The 27,766-nt window shown below is 42.5% G+C and overlaps 2 protein-coding genes and 1 pseudogene across 2 annotated transcripts; all 3 read left to right on the top strand.

Annotated features, from left to right (window-relative positions):
* Window positions 1-6,538: 6,538 nt before the first annotated feature.
* On the top strand, window positions 6,539-9,787 carry Ccl14 (C-C motif chemokine ligand 14). The gene is made up of 3 exons (XM_003469593.5): window positions 6,539-6,774; window positions 9,077-9,191; window positions 9,545-9,787. The coding sequence occupies exons 1-3, from the start codon at window positions 6,609-6,611 to the stop codon at window positions 9,630-9,632; spliced, it is 369 nt and encodes a 122-aa protein (XP_003469641.3). The 5' UTR covers window positions 6,539-6,608; the 3' UTR covers window positions 9,633-9,787.
* A 686-nt stretch (window positions 9,788-10,473) lies between these two features.
* Window positions 10,474-14,551, top strand: Ccl16 (C-C motif chemokine ligand 16). The gene is given in 4 exon segments (XM_005008470.2): window positions 10,474-10,542; window positions 11,757-11,898; window positions 13,912-14,032; window positions 14,410-14,551. Coding segments are annotated over 4 exon segments (474 nt in total).
* A 3,989-nt stretch (window positions 14,552-18,540) lies between these two features.
* LOC100736020 (elongation factor 1-alpha 1-like) lies at window positions 18,541-26,841 on the top strand (annotated as a pseudogene).
* The last annotated feature ends 925 nt before the right edge of the window (window positions 26,842-27,766 follow it).

Genomic DNA, 27,766 nt, shown 5'->3' on the forward strand with positions numbered 1-27,766 from the left:
AAAATGAAATATTTAGGAAATAATCTCACGAAAGAAGTAAAAGATTTATACAGGGAAAATTATAATACCCTGAAAAAAGAAATTGAAGAGGATGTCAGAAAATGGAAAGACATCCTTGTTCATGGATCGAAAGAATAAATATTGTGAAAATGGTCATTCTCCCCAAACTGTTATACAGATTCAATGCAATCCCTATGAAAACAACATCAACATACCTCGCAGATCTAGAGAAATCACTCCCAAAATTCATCTGCAACCAGAAGAGACCTAGAATAGCAAAGACAGTTATAAGCAGCAAAGGCAAGGCAGGAGGCATCACAATCCCTGACTTGAAGTTATACTACAAAGCTACTGTAATAAAATCAACATGGTACATGGTACTGACTTCCGGGAGAACATGGCGGACAGACAACAGCAACTACTGGAGGCTCTCTGAAAGGCTCGGCTCAGAGGCCAGGAATGATGCGGACTAAGGAGACATGAACCAGTAGAGATATGCTCTGCTGACTCAGGAACGAACTGGGCTGAGAGAAACCAACTTAGAATACAGTCCTGGCGCTAAAATAGGAACAGAAAAGACTCGGTGTGGAGGCTCGACCCCGCGCCATTGGAAACCGCGATTTGGGTTTCCCGCCGCTCGGCGGCTGGCTGCCTCCACAAGCGGCTCAGCAAGGAGAGACGCGCAGAAGCTCTGGGAACGGGAGTCTACGAACAGAGTTGAAAACAGGATGGACAAGGAGACGCACACTGACTGGTGGCGAGGTGAGTGAGAGAAACTGACCCCCTACCACAGTTTGACTCCAGCGGAGGACTTTCTGGGCTCGGGCAGTCCTGTAAGAGCAGGGCGCCGTGGCGACTCCAGCCACACATTCCCCTCTCGGACGGGATTGGTGAAAAGTGCCTGGCCTGCGTGACGCTGCTGGCGGACTCGGTAGACTGGCCTAACCCAGATCCCAGAGCCTGACGGTGGCCCTGAGGAGCAACTGACTCCCACGTAGGCTGCCTCCTCCGCAACTCCCTGGTGCGCAGCGGTGGGCGGGAACAACTAGCCAGCGCAATTTGATCAGGCTGTGGCTGACAGGCAGGGAAGCTGGGCCTCCTATGTAAGCTTGCATTTTATAAGGAACAGAAAATATGGGGAAGAGAAGCAACAAGAAAGGCTCCTCGGCCCCCAATTCTGAGAAACAGGCAATAGTGGACACCGCACCAATATACATTAAGCGCCATATAGAGAGCCTCATAGACCAATTCAGGAATGAAGTTATCAATGACCTGAAGCTAGAAGTATGCAGAATAGTTAGAGAAATGCTAAGCACCACCCAGGAAAAAACAGATGGTGGAATGGAAGAACAGAAAAAGAGGAGAGAATTGTTTGATGGAGAAAACAGAGAAAGCATTGAGTATGTGAAGCAGGTTCAAAGGGACTATCAAGAAATTAAGAAGTCTATCCAAGACTGGCATAACAGCTTGAAAGAAACTAAGGACAGACTATCTGAACTGGAGGGCAGACTTGTAATATGGGAGAATGAAATGAAAAACTTCTTAAAAATAACAAAGAAACAAACACCAATAATACAAAGACAAGAAGATGATAAGAGGAGCCATAATTTAAGGATTAAGAACATAAAAGAAGAAGTAGGGACACAAACAAGTGAACTACAAAAGCTACTCACAGAAATAATCCAGGAGAATTTTCCTAATTTAGCAAAAGGTAAAGATACTCAGATGTATGAGGCATACAGGACCCCAGCTACCTACAACCCTAACAGAGAAACACCCAGGCATATAATAATAAAAATTCCAGAAATTCAATACAAGGACAGAATATTAAAAGCTGTAAGAGACAAGAAACAGACCACTTACAAGGGAACACCCATCAGAATTACAGCAGATTTCTCTGCCAAACCATCAAATTACGAAGAGCATGGGGGGAAATAATTCAAGCTTTGAAAGATAATAATCTCCAGCCAAGATTGAGATATCCTGCACAACTGTCCCTGGAAATTGATGGAAAAACGAGGTGCTTCCAGGATAAAGAGGAACTGGGGGAATTTGCAACCACCAATTCAACCCTACAGAAAGTATTGCAGGATATTCTAAAAAAAAGAAAAATACAAAGAACCCAGAAATAGTGGCGGGGAGGCCACAACGAATGGAGCAGAGAACAAAATGAAGAAGACGAACTGACAGCTACTGACAGAAAAAGAGCTCAACAGAAATGAGACAGAGAAGATTGGATGATAGGAACAGCTATTTTGGAGAAAATGACATCTTAATAGGTAATACTGATTTAGTACCATCTTTTTTTGAAGTCTCATCTAGCTTTTGTTCTTCTGTCTCCAATGGTCTAAACAGGTTGTATCTTATTGGATTTTATTATGTACGATAGTATAAGCAAAAACCTTTTAAAGACAAGGAGATTATACAGAAACCATTGTTCATTTTCTGTTAGTCGATTCTAAATACTCTATAATGCTGTCATTCTCTTAAATGGTTTTACATTGTTTTGATATACTTAATGCTACAGTATACGAAGTTGTACTCAAGGACTTCAAGGAAAGAGTCAATATGGTAACTACTTTTGGGTCGGAATTATCTGGTGGTGAAACACTATTCTGCTTAAATGGTTATGTTTTGATCTGCCCTGTTTCGCTGTTATGCCCTCTTTTTTTCTCAATCTCCACTCCATTATTTACTTTTTCATTTTTATCCGTTTAATTAAAGGGAAAAAAATAGCAGGATATAATATAGTAACCCACTTTGACTTTCTATTATCTTGATTTGAAGCCCTGTATTACTCTCACCATCTTGTTTTTGACTGAGGTTCCTCTATTCTGTTTTACTGGATAGTATCAGGTTCGAAAGTTTAGGCATCATCTGAGAAGATAATGAGATTCATTATAACGCCCATTCTCGTTGACTTTTATCTACTTTTGAAGACCTACAATGTCTCCAATGTTTTGGTTTTGTCGGTTTTGTTCTTTACTGTTTTGTTCAATTGTATTACAACTAATGATATAGGCAATTCTATTAGAGATAGCGGGAGGCATTATGGTAACCATTGTTGATCACCTTGTATTATGTTTTTATATTATCTATTATGTCCACCCTTTTGACTTGACCGATTCTGTTCTGTTATGTCACATTTGGTTTTACTCTCTTCCAAAAAAGCAATAAGAACCGTGGGAGCAATGAAACCCAAAATGTGTAATAGTCATTGTACAAAAGAGAGGAAAAGAAAGTGCTCTAAACTATATAACTGCATGTATATTTAAGTGTATAAGATAGAAAATGATATCACAGAGTTTTATTGGATCATTGAACGGAACTGTTTGCAGTATCATTGTTGGAATGTCCACTCTACAAGCTTTAATTTTGTGACTTGAACAATTATTTCTAAGATGGCAATATGTAATCCATTAACTAGTGATTTCCTACTGCGCATTTTTTTCTTCTATAAATCTGTATAACTTGTACCCCTTCACTATTTTTTTTCTTTTCTCCTTAAATAAAAAAAAATCAACATGGTACTGGAATCAAAACAAATCTGAAATCAGTGGAATAGATTATAAGATACAACCACTACTGCAAATACACTCAACTACCTCATCTTTAATAAAATGGCCAAACATGTTCACTGGAAGAACGACAGTCTCTTTAATAGATGATGCTGGAAAAACTGGCTCTCCATATGCCAAAAACTAAAACTAGACCCATGCCTATCACCATGTACTAAACTAAAATCTAAATGGTTCAAAGATCTAAATGTTAAAACAGAAACACTAAATCTGTTGGAAAACAAAGTAGGTAAACATCTTAAAAACATAGGGGTAGGTAAAGAATTCATGAACAGGAATCGAACTGCACAGGAAATACTTCCCAGAATTAATACTGCAATCATGTCTTATTAAAAAGTTTCTGCATGTCAAAAGAAATCTCCAGCATAGTAAAAAGAAAGCCCACAAACTAGGGAAAAACATCTTAGTGAATTGTCCCTCAGGCAAAGGACTTCTGTCTAAAACACATAAAGAATTTTTAAAAATCAGATCCCCAAAATTCAGAGACCCAATCCAAAAATGGGCATAGGAGATGAATACACAGTTCTCAGATGAAGAAATACAAATGGCAAATAAATACATAAAAAATGTTCATCATCATTCATCATTAGAGAAATGCAAATTAAAACAACACTGAGATTCCATCTCACTCCAGAAAGAATGGCCAGGATCAAGAAAACTACCAACAACAAATGCTAGAGAGGCTGCGGGGGAAAAAGGAACTCTCCTGCACTGTTGGTGGGAGTGTAGACTGGTGCAACCACTGTGGAGGTCAGTCTGGAGATTCCTCAAAAAGCTGGGATTTGAAGTCACATTTGACCCACCTATTCCACTTCTAGACATACTCCCAGAAGAACTGAAAACATCATACCACAGTGATATATGTGTACCCATGTTTATAGCAGCATAATTTGTAATAGCCAGATTTTGGAAATAATCCAAGTGTCCATCAACTGAGGAATAGATAAAAAAGTTGTGGTATTTTTATACAATGGAGTACTACTCAGCTATAAAGAATGATCACATTGAGATATTTATAAATAAATGGATGCAACTTGAGACCATACTCATAAGTGAAATAAACTAAACTCACATGTATAAATACCATATAGTCTCCCTAGTACAAGAAATGGTAAGAGTACATAAAAGTTTATGGTAATCAAGATTCTCCATTACATTGCTCTGGAGCCTATAATGTTTTCATTCATTAGTTGGAATGGTTTTATTCTGGTTTGTTTGATTTTATTATCTGTGATGGTATGAATAGCTATTTTGAAGAAAACAAGACACTACAATAGCCAGTGCTGATTTAGTATCATCTTGTTTTGAAGTCCTACCATGCTTTTGTTCTTGTTTCCATTGGTTCTATCATGTTGTGTTTTATTGGATTTTAATATGTGTGATAGTATAAACAAATTTTTATGGAAAATGAGATAATATAGTAGCCATTGTTCATTTTTGGTTATTTGGTTCTGAATGCCCTGTAATAGTTTCATTCTCTTTAATGGTTTTATACTATTTGGTTATATTTGATACTATTGTATGTGAAGGTATGCTCAACTATTTCAAAGAAAGAGACATTATGGTAGCTACTGTTAACATCGGGTTGTCTTGTGAAGTACTGTGTTGCTTACATTGTTCTGTTCTGATCTGCCTTGTTCTGACCTCTTTTGTCTTAATCTCTTTAAAATAAAAAAAATTTTAAATAAGCAAAAGATGTTTCCTATCTTTATGATTTCATGTAAGGAGAGATTAAACAGCTATCCAACCACAACAGCAAAGAGGATAGAAGAAGTGCCTCCAAGAACAGCATGGTGAAAGCCACTAAACTGAGAGTCCACAGAGGTGGGACCCATCTTGCATCCAGATAACTAAGTGGGCATGAGCAACCACTGAGTCTGTTTGAGTCCTCGCTTCCACTCACTGAATGGCGAGTTTAAAGTAACCCCTTGCAGGAGTCCTTGCAGTAGGCAAGTTGTACTGTAACAGAAGTCATGTATCTGATAGCACTTCTTCCTGATGCACCTCCACATGGCTTCAGAACAGGGCCAAACACAGAGCTCTGGTCCACCACTACTCAATGAACTCTATAGCTATCCTGCACTAGGCTTTCTCTAAGGTTCCCTGAAAATTTCTCTACAACAAAAGTCAGAGAGTAGAAGGTTCCAAAGGTATCCACTCCCTAAGAGCCCAGAAAGGGGTAAAACTAAAGACTTGTGAGGAATCCAACCTAGCAGGATATTTTTTGGACTGCCTCTTGGGCTCCCATGTTCATTTACAATATAGACTTGGGAACTAAAATGGCTGCATCTAAATCCCAGCCCCACTTATCAGCTATCAAATCCCAGAGTCTGCTTCTCAGCTTATTTCCTCAACAGGATTTCTTTTTTGTAATGGGAATTGAACTCAGGCCTCATGCTTGGCAGGCAGGCGCTATGCCACTGAGCTACACCCCTAGTCCTCAACAGGAATTTTTGAAAGATTAAATCCCTATAGATATCAAGTGGGCTAATATTCACAACGCATTTGGGCACCACAACTGGTGTGTATAGCAACCATTATATAAATGAATTCTGACTGGATATCATATAACTGCTTCACTCCAGTGTGAGAAGGGGATAGAGATGAGGATGGAAATGCAGATTCTGCTTCAGAGGTCAAGTGAGGATTTCATTGCTCTAATCAGTAAGACCTGATCTGAGTGACCCAAACCTACTCTCATTATCCCAAATTCCCTCTGATCTCCAAAAGCAGATCCTGAACCACCAGGTCCCATACAGCTTTGTTCTGAGGCTTGAAACTGCAATCAAGTACCGAACACATTCCAGCCCTAAGACAGTGGGCCAGCCCCAGGAAATGAGGCCTCTGCCTATGGAAAGGCTTATATCCAGTCCTTCCCACTGGGGATGGGTGGCAGTTTCCTCCCTTCAGTCTTGGTTCTCCCTGCTTCCCCACCACCACCCTCTGAGTGGGCAGGATATGAAACTGTTGAGACATCTGCTGCTCTTCTACTTCCTTTCAAATTCTTAGTTCCCTTACTATCTTGTCTCAATGATCATTTCTCAGCGTTTCCTCACCTCCGGAGCCTCAGAAGTCCGCAGCAGGCCAGCTCTGCTTCTGCAGCACTTCCAGAGGATGAAGGTCTCCATGGTCACCATCTCCTTGCTCCTCTTCCTCATCACCGTCACCCTAGAGACCAAGACTCACTCCTCCTCACGTGAGTACAACACCTTGTCTTCCTTTCACCATGGTCCCTACGGGAGAAAGAAGCAGGAATAAGGTGGCTGGGAAGGTGAGGGGACCTCTGGAAGGAGGTCTGCATCGTCTTAAACTGGCTTCAACTTCATCTGTCCTCTCAAGCCATGGAGTGATGCCAGACTGTCTCTTTATTCCCCCAATTCCTTTCCCTGCCACTGAGCATAATTGTGACCCATTCATTAGCGGGTAATATCCCTAGGGATATGAGGAGTCCCTCAAAGCATTCTGTTTACTGGCTTCCTGAGATTTGAGCTCAGCGGCCTGTGGCATCAGCTAGCCCTGTGCTGGCTCCCAGCATCCTACTTTATGTATAACACCTGATTCGGGTGACACTGCTGTCACTCCCCCGCCCCCAGGCATCTTCTGTAAGAGTTATGACATTTCACATCAGAAAATAGCTCAAAAATCAGATACAGCTTGGGTATGGAGAGACACAGCAATGTCAGGTCTGCCTGAATGAACTTTTGGTCATTTTTTTTTTATAAGCTACGTTTGTAGACAATCATCTTCCATTTTATCTCACTTACTCTTCAGAAACTCAATAAAATGTAAATTGTTGCTGAAATAAAGCTAGTCTAAAGTAAAATCTAGATAGTCTGATTTGCCTCTCTGAAAAGTCGCTTGTCAGCTGAGAGTGCTGAGGCGAGAGATCCCTGAGTGGGCCTGGAACCAAGGGTTCCCTTAGTCCATTCGTTGAACAGTGAGGATACTAGTTGGGATGGTGCTGGACATCAGATATCAGAGATCTTTCCACCCAAGCATCTGACCACCCTCAATGACCTCAGGCCACCACAATGCACACTCACACTTAGATCCAGTTTAATCACATTACATGCATGGATCTGATTCTCCCCCTCCATTAAGCACAGCATGTGCTTCTTTATGAAGAGTCACTGGTCTGCCACACCCATCCCACTACGTCCATAATACCATATTAAGGTGACATCACTGTCACCCCTTGTTATCCCCTATAAGAGCTATGACGTTGCATGGTTAGAAAATAGCTGAAAAATTACCTAACTGGTAAAATTTTTTCTTCAAAAAAAGTCTCCCACACAAGCCAGTATGTAAAACAGGAAAAAGGTCTGAAGACAGTACAATCCTCAAGACACTACTCTCAAACGCAGGGCACTTCCAAGGCAATCCCCAAACTCTCAAGAGCTCAGGAAGCTCAGTATTAAAACCACAGACCACGGCTGGGCATTTAGCTCAGCGGTGTAAGCGCCTACCTGGCAAGCATGACGTTGAAAGTTCGATTCCCGGTTCCAAAAAAAAACAGCCCACAAAACCACCATACCCCACAGCATGTCAAACATGGCCTTACTCCCTAGGACTCCAGCCCTCCTGTCAGGGTAAGGCTGTGCCCTGCAGGAAACCAGGCAGCATCGTGCCAGCCTGCGGGATGCTGGTCTTGGAGGGCCCCAGTGGGGGTGCAGGGGTGGCCCCCGAGTGTGACCATCCCGTTCAGTGTGCTTGGGTGGCGCGGGTACAAATTGTAGCTGTGGTGCTGGGACGCAGCCATGTCGGGCTCCACTTCCGGGAGCAGCTACGGGAGCCGGGTTGGGACAGTGGGGCGGCGGCGGGCATGTGCTGGGCCAAGGCGGTGTGTGTCCCTGCAGCCGCCAGCAGAACCGCCTCACATAGCAAAGAAAAGAAGGAGAAGCAAACATAAACACTATCCCAAAGTCTCACTTAAAATGGAAGAAACTGACTGGGAATGCAAAATGGTTCCAGTAAAGAGTGCAAAGGCGAAACTGGGTTAGAATTTGGGTGTCCTGACTCGTGGCCATTGCCCTAAAGGCTTGGTGTCAACGTTTTCCTTTTCTGTATGGCATGGGTTGGGTGGGAACGGAATGAGAGACTGGGAGGATCTGGGTCAGAGATCTGTCAATCTCTGTTCACATTTGTTACAAATTCTCAGAATTTGCATGACTTTGGTCAAGTCACTAGGTCTCTGTGAATCTGTCCCTCAGGGAAAGTTGTGCTTGCTGAGCAGCCCTCTGTTTGATACTTTCTGGCGCTGGAGTTGAAAGTCATCAGCCTATTTTTCCAGGAGGGGCTGAGGAAAAGCAATCGGGAGGTTGATGGAGAGAGAGATGAGCCAGAATGCTGTAGACTGAGCTCCTCCAAAGCCATCTCTCTAACTCTGTGAGGCTGTCTCGTGCCTTTCTCTGTCCACAGTACTCTTAGGTTGTGGAAGAAGCTGGCAGTATGGCCTCTAATGAGAGGTCCCACCTGTGTCCCCCACACTTTCTCCTCAGGAGGCCCTTTCTACCCATCAGAGTGCTGTTTCTCCTACATTACCCATGCTGTCTCGCCTTATCGAATCATGGGTTACTATGAGACCAACGGCGACTGTCCTAAGCCTGCAGTTGTGTAAGTGGCACCACACACCACATGGGATACAGGGAGCAACTGGGTCTGGGGAGAGGAAGCAGGGACCCTAGACACCTCCAGGTATGTCCACTGGGGAAGCAGCTGAGTGGCAATCTAGGAACCCTCTCAACTGGAAGCTGGCCCCATGGGCGAGGGAGGCATCAAGGAAGGGAGAAGGTGTGAGGATTCTTCCTGGTGAAGAGCATGTCTCTGAAAGGAGCCTGGCCTTGGGTTACCTCTGACAAAAGAAGGTCAAGGTCAGTGGGAAATGTGGGAGGGCAGGCAAGAGGCCAGGCTTTCTTCCTGACTGCTGGTCCCCTCAATATATAATCCTTCTCCTTCTTTTTCCACAGCTTCATCACCACAAAGGGCCATCGCATCTGTGCCAATCCTGAAAATGAGTGGGTCCAGGACTACGTAAAGGACCTGGAGGAGAACTGAGAGATCCAGAAGCACTAGAAAAGGACACAGCTCAGTGACCTAAAAAGTAGGGAAGAGGCCAAGGCCCCTTCCTCCCGCCACTCAGCCCAGCATAACCCATACCCCAAGCTAGCCTATCTTGAATTAAAGACAATCCATGTCCTTCCCTGCCCTCATTCATTTCTACTGAATTTATTCACTAGCAATAGACAGAGAATACCAATGAGCCCAGCCTGGATTGTGGCACACCTTACTGTGCAGAAGTTTTACCGGATCCTGGTGGGAAAAAAAATGTCAGACCTGCGATGGAGATAGTGGGAAGCTAAGCAGAGTGTGCAGAAGACACTAAGGATAAATGTCACCTCCTCACAACACTGACAACACACATCACTCTGGTAGTGCCCTCCACACTCCCAGTACCCTGCTAAGCAGTCTGTTTGCACCAGTTATTGAAGCTGCACAACAAGTATAAAGCTAGAATTCACCAGCTGATCTTAGAGGTAAATCTTCCTGAAGACCTCAGCAGCTGGCTTTCAGATTCTGCTCTGTGTGTGTGTGTGTGTGTGTGTGTACTGCTCCGAAAGTCTTTCTTCACTGCTATCTGAGATTCATGCAAACACTTTTCTAGTCTTTTCCCCTAATTTACCAGCTTGTACTATATTACTTTATTTGTATTACACATGAGGTCTAGCAGAAAGCCTAACCGGTCCCAGGTGCAAAGGAAGAAAGGCAAGGAAGAAGGGAAAGAAAGATGGAGAGGGGGAGAAGGCAGGAATTGAAAAAAGGTCTGTGCTCTAAGAACAAACTCTCAAACTTATCTCCAGGGTTCAAGCAGAAACCTGGTTTACTTGCAGTAAGAGTAATGGCCATTGCAGGAACCATGACCACTCTTTCCTGGCTTCGGTTCACAGTCAAGGCTGAAAGCAGCCCCGTATGTCGAAGGCACAAGATATCCTCAGACTTCCTCACCTATATTAAACAGAGGTCAAGGGCGTACCCCACATACACACCCTCCCTCGCCTAACAGAAAACCACAGTTTCGCTACCACTAACTGCCTTGAGCCTTCCAGGACCAGTTGCATCATGTTTTAGCTGTATATGAGTAGTCACGCTAATCAGCAAGTTTCCTAAGTTTCCACATTTTGCCTGTTCTACCCACCCCACCCCATCTTCTCTCAGCTCCTCTAACACTTCCCTTGTGCCTCTAAAGCTCACAGTCTGTTCACAGCAAACTCCTCTATATTTTCTCTCACTTTGCTTACTGCTGCCTCCAACCAGGGCCTGAGGGAAATCCAAAGAGAGAGGGTGCCACCGTGGGACAGATCCAGCCAGAGAGCCAGACTGGCAGAAGGTGAACTCTGGACTACCTACGCTGGTTATCAGGCCCACCGTTGGGCGCCCTCTGCAGCTCAATATTGACCACAGCTGCAGGGCTGGATGAACCTGTCTTTTTGACATCCAGGAGAGATCACCTAAAAGTTGACCCAGAGTCTGAGGTCCAAAGAAATAAATAAGAATACAACAAATCAAGTCCCTCAGCAACAACTGGGAACTCAGGGGTCAGCCTCACTGTTTTATTGAAATATTAGTAGCATGATCCATGACATAAAAAGTAAATTCAGTCATTTGTCCCTTGACTAGGGATGGGGGACGTCCTTCTCAGAGGCCACCAGACTCTGCCTGTGCCTCAGTCTGTGCTGTCTTTAATCCTGTTTTATGTTCACCTGCTCCAAACCCAATCCAGAAGGATACTGCAGCATTCAATCCTTCCCTTCTTCCCCAGCACCAAGGCAGGGGGAGGTAAAATGGTGAAAATACACAACTCTCAGTACTGCATCTCATCCACTTCCTGCCCAAGGGCCGTGAGCAATTCACTTACCCCTAAGTGTCAGTGTCCCATGGAGTGACAATCACTACCTGACTATGGTGAGGATTAGTAAGGTAGGGCGCACACAGTGGTAACGGCACATCCTTTCTGCAGTCCTCCATCCATCTCCTCTCATGAATTCAAATCCTACCCAGCTCAAGCCTGCACCAGCCCTAGCCTCCACCTCCCTCTCTTTCAGCCAACACAGAGGCCCAGTGTTTCTCCTCCCTCAACTCTGAAGTGGTCAGAGTCCAAAAAGCTGAGCCATCGGAGTGCAGGTGACCAGCAGCAAGACAGACACTGCCACTCAGCTCTCTGCTAGTGCTGTATGCCCCACTGAGAGGATTAAGGTCTCTGTGGCTGCCCTCTTTCTCTTCCTATTCGTCCTCACCACGACCTCTGCTTTGTACAGCCAGCCAAGTGAGTCTTCCTGTTCCCGTAAGGCAGGGATGAGAAAGGCTAACGGGAAGCTGGCGGAGAGGAATGCCAAGAGTGCCGTTGGGTCTCTGGCTGCATGAGCTCCAGGGCCTCTCCCCACCTTCATGCCCAGTTGCTGTCTTCTATTGCTCCTCTTTGCATGTAGAGCTGGGCTTGGTATAGAACCTTCAAGGGGTGGACAGTTCCGGGAAGCTGAAGCAAGTTATATCCTAGGGGTCTTAAGGAATGATAATTTAGTAGGGGCAGCAGCAAAAGTAACAGAGAACAAGAAGTGTCTATAAGGAAGAGGAGGGTGAGGCAAGTGGAAGCAATTGCTTGGAACTGAGCTGAGGAATGAGGAGTCTGACTCGAGACACCCCTTCTTCACAGGAGATGGCCTGGAGTGTGGGATTATTTACAACCAAAATGAGTCCCAGTAGGAGGCTAAATGTATTTTGGGTGGAATCTATGGCTCCCTTCTCCATACCCCACCTAAGACCAAATAAAGTCTGCAGGAAAGAGAAAGGCGGTTTGGGAACTATGGGGAGCTATTTGTGACCTATGGAGAATACGGTTTGTTTTGCCTACTTCTGATCCTCTGCCTCTACCATCATTTATGAAAACTTGGTAATAGAAAAAACACAGATACTCAGCCCTCCTAGGTACCCATCTTTGGCTGCCTCTGCCCTTTTTGTTTCTCTTAAGGCTACCCTAAGCATGCAGCCAGGGGGAGCAAGTGTCAAATCCACCGTGCAGTCGGCCTACACATTGTCAGGATGACCTTGGTCTTTGTAAACTTTGTTTGAGAACCAGGGAAATGAACATCAGTTCTAGAGGGACTATACCCAGAGTCACTTACTGAGGGGGTGTATGTGTCTGGTGGGAGGGATGGGCAGCAGTGCCCTTGGGAAGGACCATTCAGCTAGTATAGTGGGTTCAGACTGCAAGGAGGAGAATATGGCCTGCCTGAAGCATGAATCAGCCACCTGGAGCTCTGGAGATACTCCAGACCTTGTCACCAGCTGGAGGCACAGGATCCAGCTACGAACGGATTTGCATTCTGCCAATTTAGGAGATGGTGAAGCCTGACTTCCTGTGTAATATCCGCAACTGATGAGTAGTCAGGGGAGCTCAAGAATGATAATCTAGCACAGCACCCTGCAAGTGTCATAAAGAAAGAAACGAGCTACCTCCCAGGCAAGAAGAGTAGTCATTACTAACATTTATTCCCAATTATAATAAGCTCTGAGTGAGCTTATTTTTTCTAGGTACCAGGCTCTGAGCTAAAAATTTTCTCAATTATTCCACCATGCTTCTGTGTAAAATATGAGTATCTTTTTATTCTTATGTAATTGAGGAGGAAAGTGAGTGTTATAGTTGATACATTGTGTTATCTTGAGAAGTTTACAAGTTTAAGAGACTCAGCAAGTCAGTGTTCTTACTTTGTAAATATCCTCTACCTCTGCAAGAAGAGGACAAGGAGATTTTGTGCTTTGGAGGGGGTGACCTGTGTACAGTATAAGGGAGGAAAAGAGGCTTGTTCTTCCCTCTTCTGTTTAGGCTGCTTTTGCTAACTGTTGCCCTTGAAATGTTGCCCCGTGCCATGCTGTTCTGCCTTGGAGCCAGCTGATTATGGACTGAAACCTCCACAGACCATAAACTAAATAAACATTACTTTCCTTCATTTTAGGTGTCGGGTATTTGGTCTTAGCAATGAGAGAAAAGTAACCAAGACGGTGGGTCAAGACTCTGACCCAAAATGGTCCAAATCATTCACTTTTTCCTCCTATCTAACTCCTCTCACTCATAGCCTGATCCTCTTCCCCAACCTCAGTTCAGAGGCTGAATGTTCCTGTGTCTGTCCCCAAGACGCATTCATCTTTGTCACTTTCCCTATGACCAATCAAGCTCTCATAAGTCCCTGCTAACAGGTACATCAGAGGTAGGAGATGGAGGTGGGCAGCCATGTTCTCTTCCTCTACTTTGCCAGTTCAACTTGCAATTTGATTCTTTCAGAAATTCCTGAGTCGATAAACTCTGCTATCACCTGCTGCTCGAAGCATCATGAGAAATCCTTGCCGCAGAAAGTGGTGTTGGGATACAGAAAGGCCCTCAATTGTGCCCTGCCAGCCATCATGTAAGCATTCCCTGCAGGTATTTCTGTGTGAACAGGAGAGAATGTGGAGGCTGGAATGGGACATACAGGCCAAGAGGTCACCATGTAGGAGCAGTAAAGTAGCGGCTGTGGGCTTGGGTGATGAAGCCTAGGTTTAATTCCTCACCTTACCACCTGTGCCTGTAGGGGCCAATAAGTGGTGTTTGTTATTCAACCCAGGCCTGAGGGTCCAGGCCTGACAGAAGAGACAGAGAGGTTTAAATCAGAGAGCTCTGCAGGGACCCACACAGGGGGCCCAAGGAAGACTACGAGAATATGAACCATATGAGCTGGAGGAGGCTGTGAACTGGGCCCCTCTCCTACTCCATAGCTCATGACCATTAACTCTGCCTCCACAGCTTTGCCCCCAAAAAGAACCGAGAAGTCTGCGCCAACCCCACAGATGAATGGGTCCAAAATCTCATCAACAGTCCCACCCTACCTTAGTTGCCTCCCAAGAACTTGGCTTCAGTGACTGGAAAAGGGAAGGGCCAGCTCTAGTTCCCCAGTCTCCATGACAATCGGGCCTCCATGGAAGCCCAGGTTTGGGGGAGGATGGAATAAGCCTATGAGAACACGAGCAGTCGTGGTCAGAAAAATAGACCAATGATCAAAAATAAAGGAAAACTATTTTGAACGTTGTTTTAATCGTGGGAGGAAATGTCAAAGTGAAGGAATGTGGGAAAAAGCCATGCTCCGTACAAAGACAAACATCTTTCTTCCTGCTCTGCTTTCAGTTGCTTACCCCAGTTCAATCACCAGCTTCTGAACGGTGCTCCACATTCCAGCAGCCAGACCATGTCTACCTTCTAGATCTTGTTCTATTGAAGACCCCTTAGAACTCTTGGTTTTTCCTGTCCATCTTAACTGTTTCCTAGATTTATTTTTTCACTCTTTTCTTTAAAAACATAATTTTTAGCTGGGTGTGATGGAACACACCTGTAATACCGGAACTCTGGATGGCTGATGCAGGAAGACCACAAATTTGATCCCAGCTGAGGTAATTTAGCAGAATTTTGTCTCAAAAACTGTAAAAAGGTCCTGGGCATGGTAGTATGTGTCTGTAATCCCAGTACTCAGAAGGCTGAGGTAGGAGGATTACTGTGAGTGGGAGGCTAGCCTGGGCTACATAGTGAGTTCAAGATCAGCCTGAACTATATAGTGAGACTCAGACTTAAAAAAATAAAAACAAATTTTTTTGTAAAGGGCTAGGATGTAGCTCAGTCCCCACTACCAAAACAAAATAAACCTTTTTTGGTCCATCATGAAGGGAATTTTCATGTTAATTGTTTTTTACTTTGTTGTAGAAGCATTGTACTTTCCCACTATGACTGGTCTTCCTTGGGTTCCGTATGTAGAGAGGATATCAACTACCAGTCTCTTGCTTCCACCCTGAGCTTTCAGGACAGAAAGAGTCAGGGTGGGGGAAGTAAATGCTTGGTCCAACCTCAGGCTTGCAAGAAACAAACAAACAAAAAAATTCCTAATTGCCAAATTAATCTTTTTTTCTGATAGCAAGAAAAAAACTTAATCTCAATTTTTCTCAAGGGTGGCTCTATGTTCTCTTGATTACCTTGTCACGGTTGAGGTGCACAGCACCAAGGACATCTGGTCTTCTCTTCTCACTAGCATTCTTTCCCCAGTTCAACAGAAGGGAGCTGACTCCAGCTGAATTCAACATTCTCCCAAAACCTGCAGTGAGGGAAAACCAAAACTCAGGCAGACTAATGTTAGATAATTAAAAGAAAAAAATAGGCATAGCAAAATGATGATTCTAAAAACTGCCCAATGAATTGGATTCTGGTACACAAAGTCATAACTTCCTCCAATTGTCACGTTGATGCAAGTCTGCATCTCTGGCCCAGTCCACATTCATCTACTCAGGGCACCTGACCAGCTGGACTCTGGCAGTTTAGACCTGAGAAACACAGACTGGTTGCTGCTGCAGCAGATGCAGCTTCTCACAGCATCCCAGAGGAAGAGGAGGTCTGTGGACTCCTGCCTGAAATTTCCTCTGCTCTGCTCCCTGCCCTGGCTCCAGACTTAGGGGTTCAGCTAGTCTTTCAAGTCCATGAGGTCCCCCAGCATCCTAACCATTAACTCTCCTTTAAAATAAATAAAGAGTTCTTGTAGTACCACAGAAGCACTTCTGGAATAATTTTTGTTACTTTAGGCCGGTTGTGGGGTTTTGAGGTGTGTGTGTGTGTGTGTGTGTGTGTGTGTGTGCGTGCGTGTGTATGTGTGTTAAAATAGACATAACTAACACAAAATGTATCATTTTAATAATTTTAAGTATATTGGTCAACACATTCACATTAATTTACAACTATAACCAAGACATTAATAGAGATTTTTAATAATTATGATTTTTTAAAGAGGTAAAATGCTTTTCCAGCCTCCTCATGCTGAGAACATAAACACACACACACACACACACATGTATACACACCCTGATCAGATAAATGGACTTGGAGAAAGGTCAGGTGTCTGATAGAAAAATAGCATATTCATCTGAAAATACACAGATGCCAGCCCCAGGAGGCTGAGGTCTGACTTAACTTCCACAAGGGAGGAGAGGAACCAAGAACACAGGAGACAAAGCCACATGGGAACTTCCTTGTCTAGTGACTCATTGTATTCTAACCCTCAAACCCACATTAACTTCTTGCACACCTGAACACAGGAGAAGACACAGAGTGAAGGCAACAGACAGGCCGCCCTACCTGCTTCAGAGCTAGCTTTGAATAAGCCTTTTGCCTTCTACCAAAAATTCTGTTTTTTATTCCAGCATTGACTTTAACCTCTAGTAATGCAATCACCACCACTCTGTGTCTCTAATATTCCCTCAATCTCCCACACTGGAACTTTGTATCTATGAAATACTAACCCACCATTCTCTCCCCACCAATGCCTGGTAACCAGCTTTCCACTTTCTATTACTAGGAATGTAATTATACTAGACTCTTCATATGAATAGAATCATGGTATCTGTCCTTTTTAAACTGGCTTATTTCACTTAATACACTGTTCTCAAGGCTCCACCATGTTGTAGTGTGTGTCAGGAAGGCAACCTCTTAGAAGAGTGCATCATATCCTATTGCATGTGTCTCCCACATTTTGTGTCTGTAGTCATCCACCCATGCAGCTGAATATCTCCCCTTCCTTTATGCTAGCCAGAGTTAGCAGATCTTGGTTTCTGGTATCTGCACCAAAAGCACCTTAGCATGTACAATGATCCATTAGTTATCACTGTGCCCATGTAGGACTCAAGGCAGATGAGGACAGTTGGAGATTCCGCCGCACACAATTGCCAGCCTTAGCCTTCCACAAGGGCTAGGGCTTCCTACTTCAGTCCCTCCCAGTGCTATGACTCTCTGCTCCTTGTTCCAGGAATCCTTCTCTGTCTTCTTTGCTATCAAAATTTCAACATGAGCAAGTGAAAGAAACATGATCAAACTCTTCTCTCCAAGTGCTCACAGCCTGAGTCACTAACAAAAACAATGCAGTCAGGCTGCTCCTCTCCTCTGCTTGGAGGCCTGGGTAGATGTATGGGGTGCAGGTGAGGCATGGGTAGGCACTAGACTGACATGGTACTCAGAACAATACCAGAGAGCACATCCAAGGCAGCAGAACATTTCAAAGCCTTTAGCAGGCATGAGAGTCGTAAAAAACCATGGTTCAAAGCCCTAAATGACAGGAAGCACATGAAAATAGAAAGCCCAGAGCTATGACAGTGACAAGCTGGGACTGAAACGTCTTTTTTTTCTGTCCATCACAGGAGTTCAAGGTTGAGATATCAACCTGAACACCTAACTGAAAGTCTGTATATCATGGGTGTGTTCAATTGTTCTTGAAATCTCTTCAAGGTAAGTAAATGAATGCCTGGACTTTTTTGTTAGCTTTTGTTTTGTTTTTAGGCAGGATCTTCACTACGTAGTCCAGGATGGTTTTAAATTCTCTATGTAGCCTAAAGTGTCTTCAAAGTTGCAATCCTCCTGCCTCAGCCTCCTAGGTGCTAGGATTTTACCTAACACTGGCCACTATGCCCAGCTGAATTTCTGATCTTTACACACACACACCTTCCTCATTCTAATACGTGGGAGTGCTCTAGCCCTGGTCATCCTAAAGTAAAGCCCCCACCCATACACTGCTCCTTGCAAGCAGCTTACATGGCTATCAGCCTGTGAAATGGCCAATGGAAAGGGAGTAGAATAGCAGAGCAAGGAGTTCACAAGGAATGATTTCAAATGAATGAGAGCCATGCCTAGAAACGTGGAGGAACCAGCTGGGACAAGAAAAGAAGAAAGACATCAACATTGGGGACCATGAAGAACACTTTCTGGTGACAGGTCCCTGCTCTACACTATGAGGATTGGATGAGATGACCAGATGTACCCAGCCAAGCCTTACAAATCCTTTTAGGCTGTTTTGCAGTGGGTTTGCCATGATAGCATAGGTGCAGTAAAAACTGCCACTAAATCAAAGCCAACATGGGAAAGGATGAAACTCACTAATATCATCATCATCAGACCTGCGGATTCGGGCAAGTCCACCACTACCAACCATCTGATCTATAAATGTAGTGGCATCAACAAAAGAACCACTGAAAAATTTGAGGCTGCTGAGATACAGAAGGGTTCCTTCAAGTATACACAGGTCCTGGATGAACCAAAAGCTGAGTACAAGCATGGTTTCACCATTGACATTTTCCTGTGGAAATTTGAGGCCAGTAAGTACTATGTGACTACATTGATGCCCCAGGTCGCAGAGACTTTATGATTACAGGCACATCTTGGGCTGACTGTGGTGTCCTTATTGTTGCTGCTGGTGTTGATGAGTTCAAAGCTGGTATCTCTAACAACAGGCAGACCCGTGGGCATCCCCTTCCAGCTTTCGCACCTGGTAGGAAACAATTAATTGCTGGTATTTACAAAATAGATTCCACATAGCCACCCTACAGCCGAAAGACATATGAGGAAACAGTTAAGGAAGTCAGCACCCACATTAAGAAAATCAGCTACAACCCTGACACAGTAGCTTGGGTGTCAATCTTTAGCTGGAATGCTGACAACATACTGGAACCAAGAGCTAATTTGCCTTGGTTCAAGAGGTAGAACATCACTCGTAAAGATGGCAATGCCAGTGGAACCACACTGCGTGAAGCTTTGGGTTGCATCCTTCCACCCACTCACCCAACTACTGGGTTGCATCCTTCCACCCACTCACCCAACTACTAAGCCTTTATGGCTGCCCCTCCAGGACGACTGCAGAATTGGTGGTATTGGTGCTGTTCCTGGGCTGAGTGGAGACTGATGTTCTCAAACCAGGGATGGTGGTCACCTTTACTTCAGTCAATGTCATAACTAAAGTAAAGTCTGTTGAAAGTCACCATGGAGCTCTGAGTGAAGCTCTTTCTGGGGACAATGTGGGTTTCAACATCAAGAATGTGTCTGTCAATGATATTCATCCTGACAATGTTGTTGATGACAGCAAAAATGACCCACTGATAGAAGCAGCTGATTTCACTGCTCAGCGGTTATCCTGAACCATCCAGACTGCATCATGGCTGACTGTGCCCCCGTACTGGGTTATCACACAAGTCACATTGCTCGCAAGTTTGCTGAGCTGAAAGAAAAGATTGATTGCCAGTCTGGTAAGAGGCTGGAAGATGGCTGCAGATTTTTAAAGTCTGGTGATGCTAGACCAGTTTTGGTGGTACACACCTATAACTCCAACACTCAAGTGGCTGAAGCAAAGGAGCTCTGTGAGTGTGAGACCAACCTGGGCTACAAAGTGAGTTCAAAGCCAGCCTGATCTGCATATCAAGACTTTGTCTAGGCAGAGGAGGAGCTGGGCAGATCTGGGGTGCCTTCATCAGCCTCTCTGTGTGTCTGGAGGACTGTGGATATCTCTGCCCAGACTGTTGGAGTCCTTCCAGGCTTCCAGGTGCACTGAAGGGGAGAGGTGGGTTTGAGGCCTCTACATCCGCCTCCCCATCCCGGTTGCACTTGGAGAACTGCTGAGCTCCCGACGGGTGGGCGGGCCCACACTATCCCCAGAGCCCAGCCTGTTTTGCTGCCAGGCCTAGCCATCAGTGTACAGAGGAGGAGCTGGGCGGATCTGGGGTGCCTGCATCGGCCTCTCCGTGTGTCTGGAGGACTGTGGATATCTCTGCAAGCAGGGAGGGATCACAGGTTCCTGAGGCACCACAGCCTGTGGTGAGTAACCTAACCTGGCTGCGATTGAAGAGCTGTGGAGCTTCCAAGGGGCAGGTGGGAGCACAGTGTCCCTGAGGCCCAGCTTGTCTGGAACTGCAGAGTTCTGAGCAGGCAGAGGAGGGCCACTGGTTCTGCAGGCCCAATGGCTTGGGGTAGCGTGGTGCCAGAGTCTCAGTAGCTGCAAACATAGAAGGGGATTTTCAACAGATCCTGAGGAAGCTTTCAAATAACACTTGAAACACAGAAATATAGGAAAATGACAAAACGAAACACCAAATTACAACCTCAAACCTCCAGCCCATCTCAAGAAACCCTAGGAGTAATGTATATAGAAGAAAATATATCCCATCCACCTCATATATCGGACACAATAGCTACTGAAATTGACAAGCAACTCCAGGAAACTTTAAAGAAATTCAAACTCGAAATAATCTCCCAGATAAAAGAAGAAATGATAAAAGAAATAAAAGAGATTCTAAATATATCTAAAGAAAACACAGATTAAAAATTGGAGGAACTAAACAAAAAGATAGAATCCCTAGACGAGCAATATAAGAAACAAACAGAATACATAATGCAGATGCACAGAGATATACAGGAAATAAAAAACTCCACTGAAAGTTGTAAAAACCGCCTTAATGAAAGTGAAGATAGAATTTCAGACCTTGAAGACAGGATTGCAGCTATTGAACAGGAAAGGAAAGATCTTTTGAAAATAACAAGGAATCAGGAAATAACAATTCAACAACTGCAAGACGATGCAAAGTGATAGGGATTAATGAAAGAGAGGGAGACAACATGAAGGATGTCAGGAGGATATTTAGAGAAGTAATAGCTGAAAATTTCCCAAGCATGAGATCAGAAACTGACATCAGGATCAGTGAAGCATATAGAAATCCAAATAGTCATAACCAAAATAAAACTACACCCAGACATATAATAATCACCATCCCAGAAATCCAACACAAGAATAGATTATTAAAAGCTGTCAGAGAGAAAAGACAGATCACTTATAAAGGAAAACCTATCAGAATCACAGCAGACTTCTCAGCACAAACAATAAAGTCAAGAAGAGCATGGAGTGAAGTATTCCAGATCCTAAAGCAAAATGATTTCCAACCTAGACTGATATATCCTGCAAAACTAGCATTCAAAATAGATGGTGAAATACGATACTTCCATGACAAAGAACAGCTGAAGAACTTCATGAACACCAAACCAACCCTGCAAAAAATATTGAAAGACAGTTTAGATACACAAAGGAAAAAACCACTAAGCAAAGCAAATAATTAAACAGAACAGAAAGATAAAGATGCAACAGCAGAAAGATAACATTCCTACAATTAACCAGCATTTAACAGTAATAACCATTAATGTAAATGGTCTCAATGCACCAATCAAAAGAAACAGACTAGCAGAATGGATCAAGAAACAAAATCCAACCATATGCTGTTTACAGGAAACCCATCTAACCCAGAAGGATACTCACAGACTGAAAGTCAAAGGATGGAAAACAATTCTTCATGCAGCAGGAATCCAAAAAAAGGCAGGAGTAGCCATTTTGTTTGCAGACAACGTGAACTTTAAACCAACAATGACCATAAAGGACAAAGAAGGTCACTACATACTCGTTAGGGGAAAACTCCAAGAGGAAGAGATAACTATCTTAAATATATACGCACCAAACTCCAGAGCACCCAGTTATATAAAACAATTATTAAAAGAAATGAAAACTCAAATTATCAGTAACACAATTGTAACAGGAGACCTTAATACGCCATTGACACCAAGGGAAAGATCAACCAGACAGAAAATCAGCGAAGAAATAACAGAACTGAATCACACCTGTGAACAAATGGGTTTGATAGACATATACAGAATGTTCCACCCAACAACATCAGAATACACATTCTTCTCAGCAGTACATGGATCATTTTCTAAAATAGACCATATATTAGCTCACAGAACATATTTAAACAAGTGCAAAAGAGTTGAAATCATCCCTTGCATATTATCGGATCATAGCGCTCTGAAATTAGAAATTAATGATAAATGATACTGCAAAAATCCCGCAAACACATGGAAACTGAATAACACACTCTTGAGTAATCAGTGGGTCACAGAAGAAATTAAAGAAGAAATCAAACAATACCTAAAAGAAAATGAAAATGCAGATACAATTTACCAGAATCTGTGGGATGCAATGAAAGCCGTCCTGAGAGGAAAATTTATTGCACTGAGTTCCCACATCAGGAAAACAGAATGAATACAAATAAATAACTTGATGCTATACCTCAAACAGCTAGAAAAAGAAGAGCAAGTCAAGCCCAAAGCCAAAAGAAGAGAGGAAATTATAAAAATCAGAGCAGAAATCAATGCAATAGAGACTAAGAAAACAATACAAAGAATCAACGAATCAAAGAGTTGGTTCTTTGAAAGAATAAATAAAATCGATAAGCCCCTAGCCAACCTTATTTTAAAAAGGGAAGAAAAAGCTCAAATTCATTCAATAAGAAATGAAAAAGTAGAAATCACTACAGACCCAATAGAAATACAGAAGATCATCAACACCTATTTCGAAAACCTCTACTCTCAAAAGTTTGATAACACAGAAGAAATAGACAGATTCTTAGAAGCATATGAAGTACCAAAGCTAGATCAAGAGGATATAAAACTGTTGAATAACCCAATCTCTGCTAATGAAATTGAAAATGTAATTAAGTCCTTACCCACCAAGAAGAGCCCAGGCCCAGATGGATTCACTGCAGAATTCTACAAGAAATACAAAGAAGACCTAATGCCGACACTCCTCAAACTATTCAATGAAATTGAAAGGGAAGCAATCCTTCCTAAGTCATTCCTGAAAGCAAATATTACTCTAGTACCAAAACCTGAGAAAGACCCAACTATAAAAGAGAACTATAGACTGATCTCCCTAATGAACACAGATGCACAAATCCTCAATAAAATATTGGCAAATAGGATGCAGCAAATCATCAAGAAGATTATACACCATGACCAAGTGGGATTCATCCCAGGAATGCAAGGATGGTTCAACATACGCAAATCAATAAATGTAATCCACCATATCAATAAAGCCAAAAATAAGAATCACATGATCATTTCTATAGATGCATAAAAAGCCTTCGATAAGGTCCAACATTTATTCATGATAAGAACTTTACAGAAAATTGGAATAAATGGTCTTTACCTCAATATAATAAAGGCCATTTATGACAAACCAACAGCCAGCATCATACTAAATGGCCAAAAATTGAAAGCCTTTACTTTAAAATCGGGCACAAGACAAGGATGTCCTTTATCACCACTCCTATTTAATATAGTACTGGAAGTACTAGCCAGAGCAATTAGGCAAGAAAGAGAAATAAAAGGGGTAAAGATAGGAAAAGAAGAAGTTAAGTTGTCATTGTTTGCAGATGACATGATACTCTACATAGAAGGCCCCCTAAACTCCATTGAAAGACTCTTAGATACAATAAATAAATTCAGTAATGTGGCTGGATACAAAATCAATACTCAGAAATCAATAGCATTCCTATACACGAACAACAAAATCACAGAGAGGGAAATAAGAGAAACTGGACTATTCACATTAGCAAGCAAAAAAATGAAATATTTAGGAATTACTCTTACGAAAGAAGTGAAAGACTTATACAGTGAAAATTATAATACACTGAAAAAGGAAATTGAAGATGATCTCAGAAAATGGAAAGACATCCCTCGCTCATGGATAGGAAGAACAAACATTGTGAAAATGGCCATTGTCCCAAAACTGTTATACAGATTCAATGCAATCCCAATAGAAATACCATCAACATACCTTATAGATCTAGAGAAATCACTCCTAAATTTCATCTGGAACCAGAAGAGACCTAGAATCGCAAAGGCAATTCTAAGCAGCAAAGACAAAGCAGGAAGCATCACAATCCCTGACTTGAAGTTATACTACAAAGCAACAGTAGTAAAATCAACATGGTATTGGAATCAAAACAGAACCGAAGATCAATGGAATAGATTAGAAGATACAACCACAACTACAAACACACTCAACCACCTTATCTTTGATAAAGGAGCCAAGCAGGTTCACTGGAAGAACGACAGTCTCTTTAATAAATGGTGCTGGAAAAACTGGCTCTCCATTTGCCGAAAACTAAAGCTAGACCCATGTCTATCACCATGTACTAAATTAAAATCTAAATGGGTCAAAGATCTGAATATTAAAACAGAAACACTAAATCTATTGGAAGACAAATTGGGTAGAAACCTTGGAGACATAGGAGTAGGTAAAGAATTCATGAACAGGACTCAAACCGCACAGGAAATACTTCCCAGAATCAATAACTGGGACCACTTCTTATTAAAAAGTTTCTGCATGTCAAAAGAAATCTCCAGCATAGTGAAAAGAAAACCCACAAACTGGGAAAAGATTTTAGTGAACTCTCTCTCAGACAAGGGACTCTTGTCTAAAACATATAAAGAATTTAAAAAAACTCAGACCTCCAAAATTCAAAGATCCAATCCAAAAATGGGCATCTGAGATGAATACGCAATTCTCAGATGAAGAAATGCAAATGGCAAATAAATACATGAAAAAATGCTCATCATCATTGGTCATTAGAGAAATGCAAATTAAAACCACACTGAGATACCATCTCACTCCTGAAAGAATGGCCAGGATCAAGAAAACCAACAAGAAATGCTGGAGAGGCTGTGGGGAAAAAGGAACTCTCCGGCACTGTTGGTGGGAATGTAGACTGGTACAGCCTTTGTGGAGATCTGTCTGGAGATTTCTCAAAAATTTGGGATTGGAAATCCCATTTATTCCAGCTATTCCACTTCTAGGCATATTCCCAGAAGAACTGAAAGCATCATACCACAGTGATATATGTGCACCTATGTTTATAGCAGCACAATTTGTAATTGCCAGATCTTGGAAACAACCCAAGTGTGCATCAACTGAGGAATGGATAAAAAAGTTGTGGTATTTCTATACAATGGAGTAATATTCAGCTATAAACAAGGATCACATTGAGATATTTATCAATAAATGGGCGCAGCTTGAGACCATACTCATAAGTGAAATAAATCAATCTCACATGTGTGAATACCAAATAGTTTCCCTAATGTGAGTAATGATTCAAATATATAAAAATATGTGGTAATCATGATTCCCCATTATGTGGCCTTGAAGCCTTAGAAAGTTTTCACTCATTAATTAGAAAGGCTTTATTCTGGGCTTCTTGATATGGAAATATTTGAAGCTATAGTATATGAAGTTTTATCCAAATATTTCAAGGAAAAAGACAGACACTATGGTAACTACTATTAAGTCGGGTTATATGGTGGTGAAGTACTAGGTTGCTGAAACAGTCATGCTTTGACCTCTATTGTTATATTGTTATGTCCTGTTTTATCTCAATCTCCCCCTTATTCTTTAAAAAAATTATTTAGTTATTTCTTATGTTTGTTTTAATTAAGGGGAAAAATTTTAAAAATTAGGATATATAATAGTAACTCTTTTTGATTTCCTATTAACTTGTTTTGAAGTCCTATAATACTCCCACGATCTTGTTTTGACTGATTAGACTCTGTTACATTCTGTATGATAGTATCAAGTTTGAGGGGATAGGCAACTACTTTGAAGGCAATAAGATTCACGAAGATGCCCATTCTGGTTTGACTATTGTCTCCTTTGGAAATCCTGTAATGTTTACAATGCCTAAGTTTTATTGGTCTTGTTCTCTACTGTTTTGTCCAACTTTATAATATCTCATGAGATAGACAATTCTTTTTAAGGAAACAAGAGACAACGTTGATAACCATTGTTGATAACCTTGTACTCTGTTCTACACCATATGCTATGTCTATCCTTGGTTTTGACTGACAGCTTTGTTTTGCCATATTTGACTTTATTCTCTCCCCCCCCAAAAGTAATAAGAACTAAGGAGTAATAAAATCCAAAATGTGTAAATTTTGTTGTAAAAAAGAGAGGGGAAAAAAAAAGAGCTCTAACGGATATAACAGCAAGTGTGTTTAGGGGTGTTAAATAGCTGACTATATCAATGTTTTTGGATCATTGAACACAGCTGTTTGCAGTCTTCCTGTTTGAATGTCCACTTTGTATTCTTTGATACTGTGATTTGAGCAACTATTTTCAAGATGATAATATGTAATCTATTAACAGGTGATTTCTTACTGTTATGTTTTTTTTTGTAGTTCTGTATTACGTGTACCCTTACACTGCTTTGTTTTGCTTTGTGTTTTTCTCTTTTTCTTCTTAAATAAAATTTTTTAAAAAAGACTTTGTCTAAGAAAGAAAGAAAGAAAGAAACAAACAAACAAACAAACAAACAAACTCCAGTGGTGCTCCCATGGTTAACATGGTTCCAGGCAAGCCCATGTGTGTTGACAGCTTCTCTGACTATCCAGCTCTCGTTCATTTCACTGTTTGCAGTATGAGACAGACAGTTGCTGCTGTGTGTCATCAATGCAGCAGACAAAAAGAGTGCCAGCACAGGCAAGGTCACCAAGTCTGCCCAGATGGCTAAATGAGTATTATCCCTAACACCTGCCACCCCAGTCTTAATCAGTGGTGGAAGACTGGTCTCCAGAACTGTTTCTCCCAACTTCTCACTGAAGTTTAATAGAGAAAGAGTGGCTAACGACAGCAATGCATCGTAAAACCTTCAAAAAAAAAAAAAAGGAGAATGCTTTGTGAGCCATTTGTTTTTCTGTGTGTGGTAGTTTTAAGTTCTTCATTTTTAAAATCAATACTTTTTAATGGAAACAACATGACCAAAAATCTACCACAGAATTTTGAGACCCATTAAAGCAAACGTTTTTTGTTGTTGTTGTTTGTTTTGTTTTTTGCGGTCCTGGGGATTGAACTCACGACCTTGTGCTTGCCAGCAGGCACTTACACCACTGAGCTAAATCCCCAGCCAGCCCATTAAAGCAAAGGTTAATGAGAAAGAAGAAAAGAAGAAAAAAAATGCTACCAGGCCTTCTGTGACAGCCAGGTAAGCCATGTTTCTTCTCCAGGAGTGAACACATTCTTCACATGTAAGCATCCACTATAAGGTCCCAGAGGCCTGAGCTGGTCCTTAGGGAGACACATTTGATGCAATGGTTTGAAATTATTGGTTCCAAGGGGCCGAGGGTTTCGCTCAACGGTGTAGGTGCCTGCTTGACAAATGCAAGGTCGCCAAAAAAAAAAGCTACAAAGCAAATATTTTGGGGCTGGGGATTTAGCTCAGCAGCATAAGCACCTGTCTTGCAAGTGTGTGGTCATGAGCTCAATCCCCACATGTGAGAATCCACTGTGAGGTCCCAGAGGCCTGAGCTGGTCCTTAGGAAGACACAGACTAGTACAGAGACTTCAGAAGAAGAGATGAAGTTTCTCTGAGTGAACCAGAAAGAGGAAGAACTTTGTACACAAGATCCAGTGCTACATGGTGATTCCCCTCTGCTGCTGTTC

This window comes from Cavia porcellus, unplaced genomic scaffold (genome assembly GCF_034190915.1).
Source record: "Cavia porcellus strain 051 isolate PalLab524CR breed Dunkin Hartley unplaced genomic scaffold, mCavPor4.1 scaffold_6, whole genome shotgun sequence".
NCBI classification, from domain to species: Eukaryota; Metazoa; Chordata; class Mammalia; order Rodentia; family Caviidae; genus Cavia; species Cavia porcellus.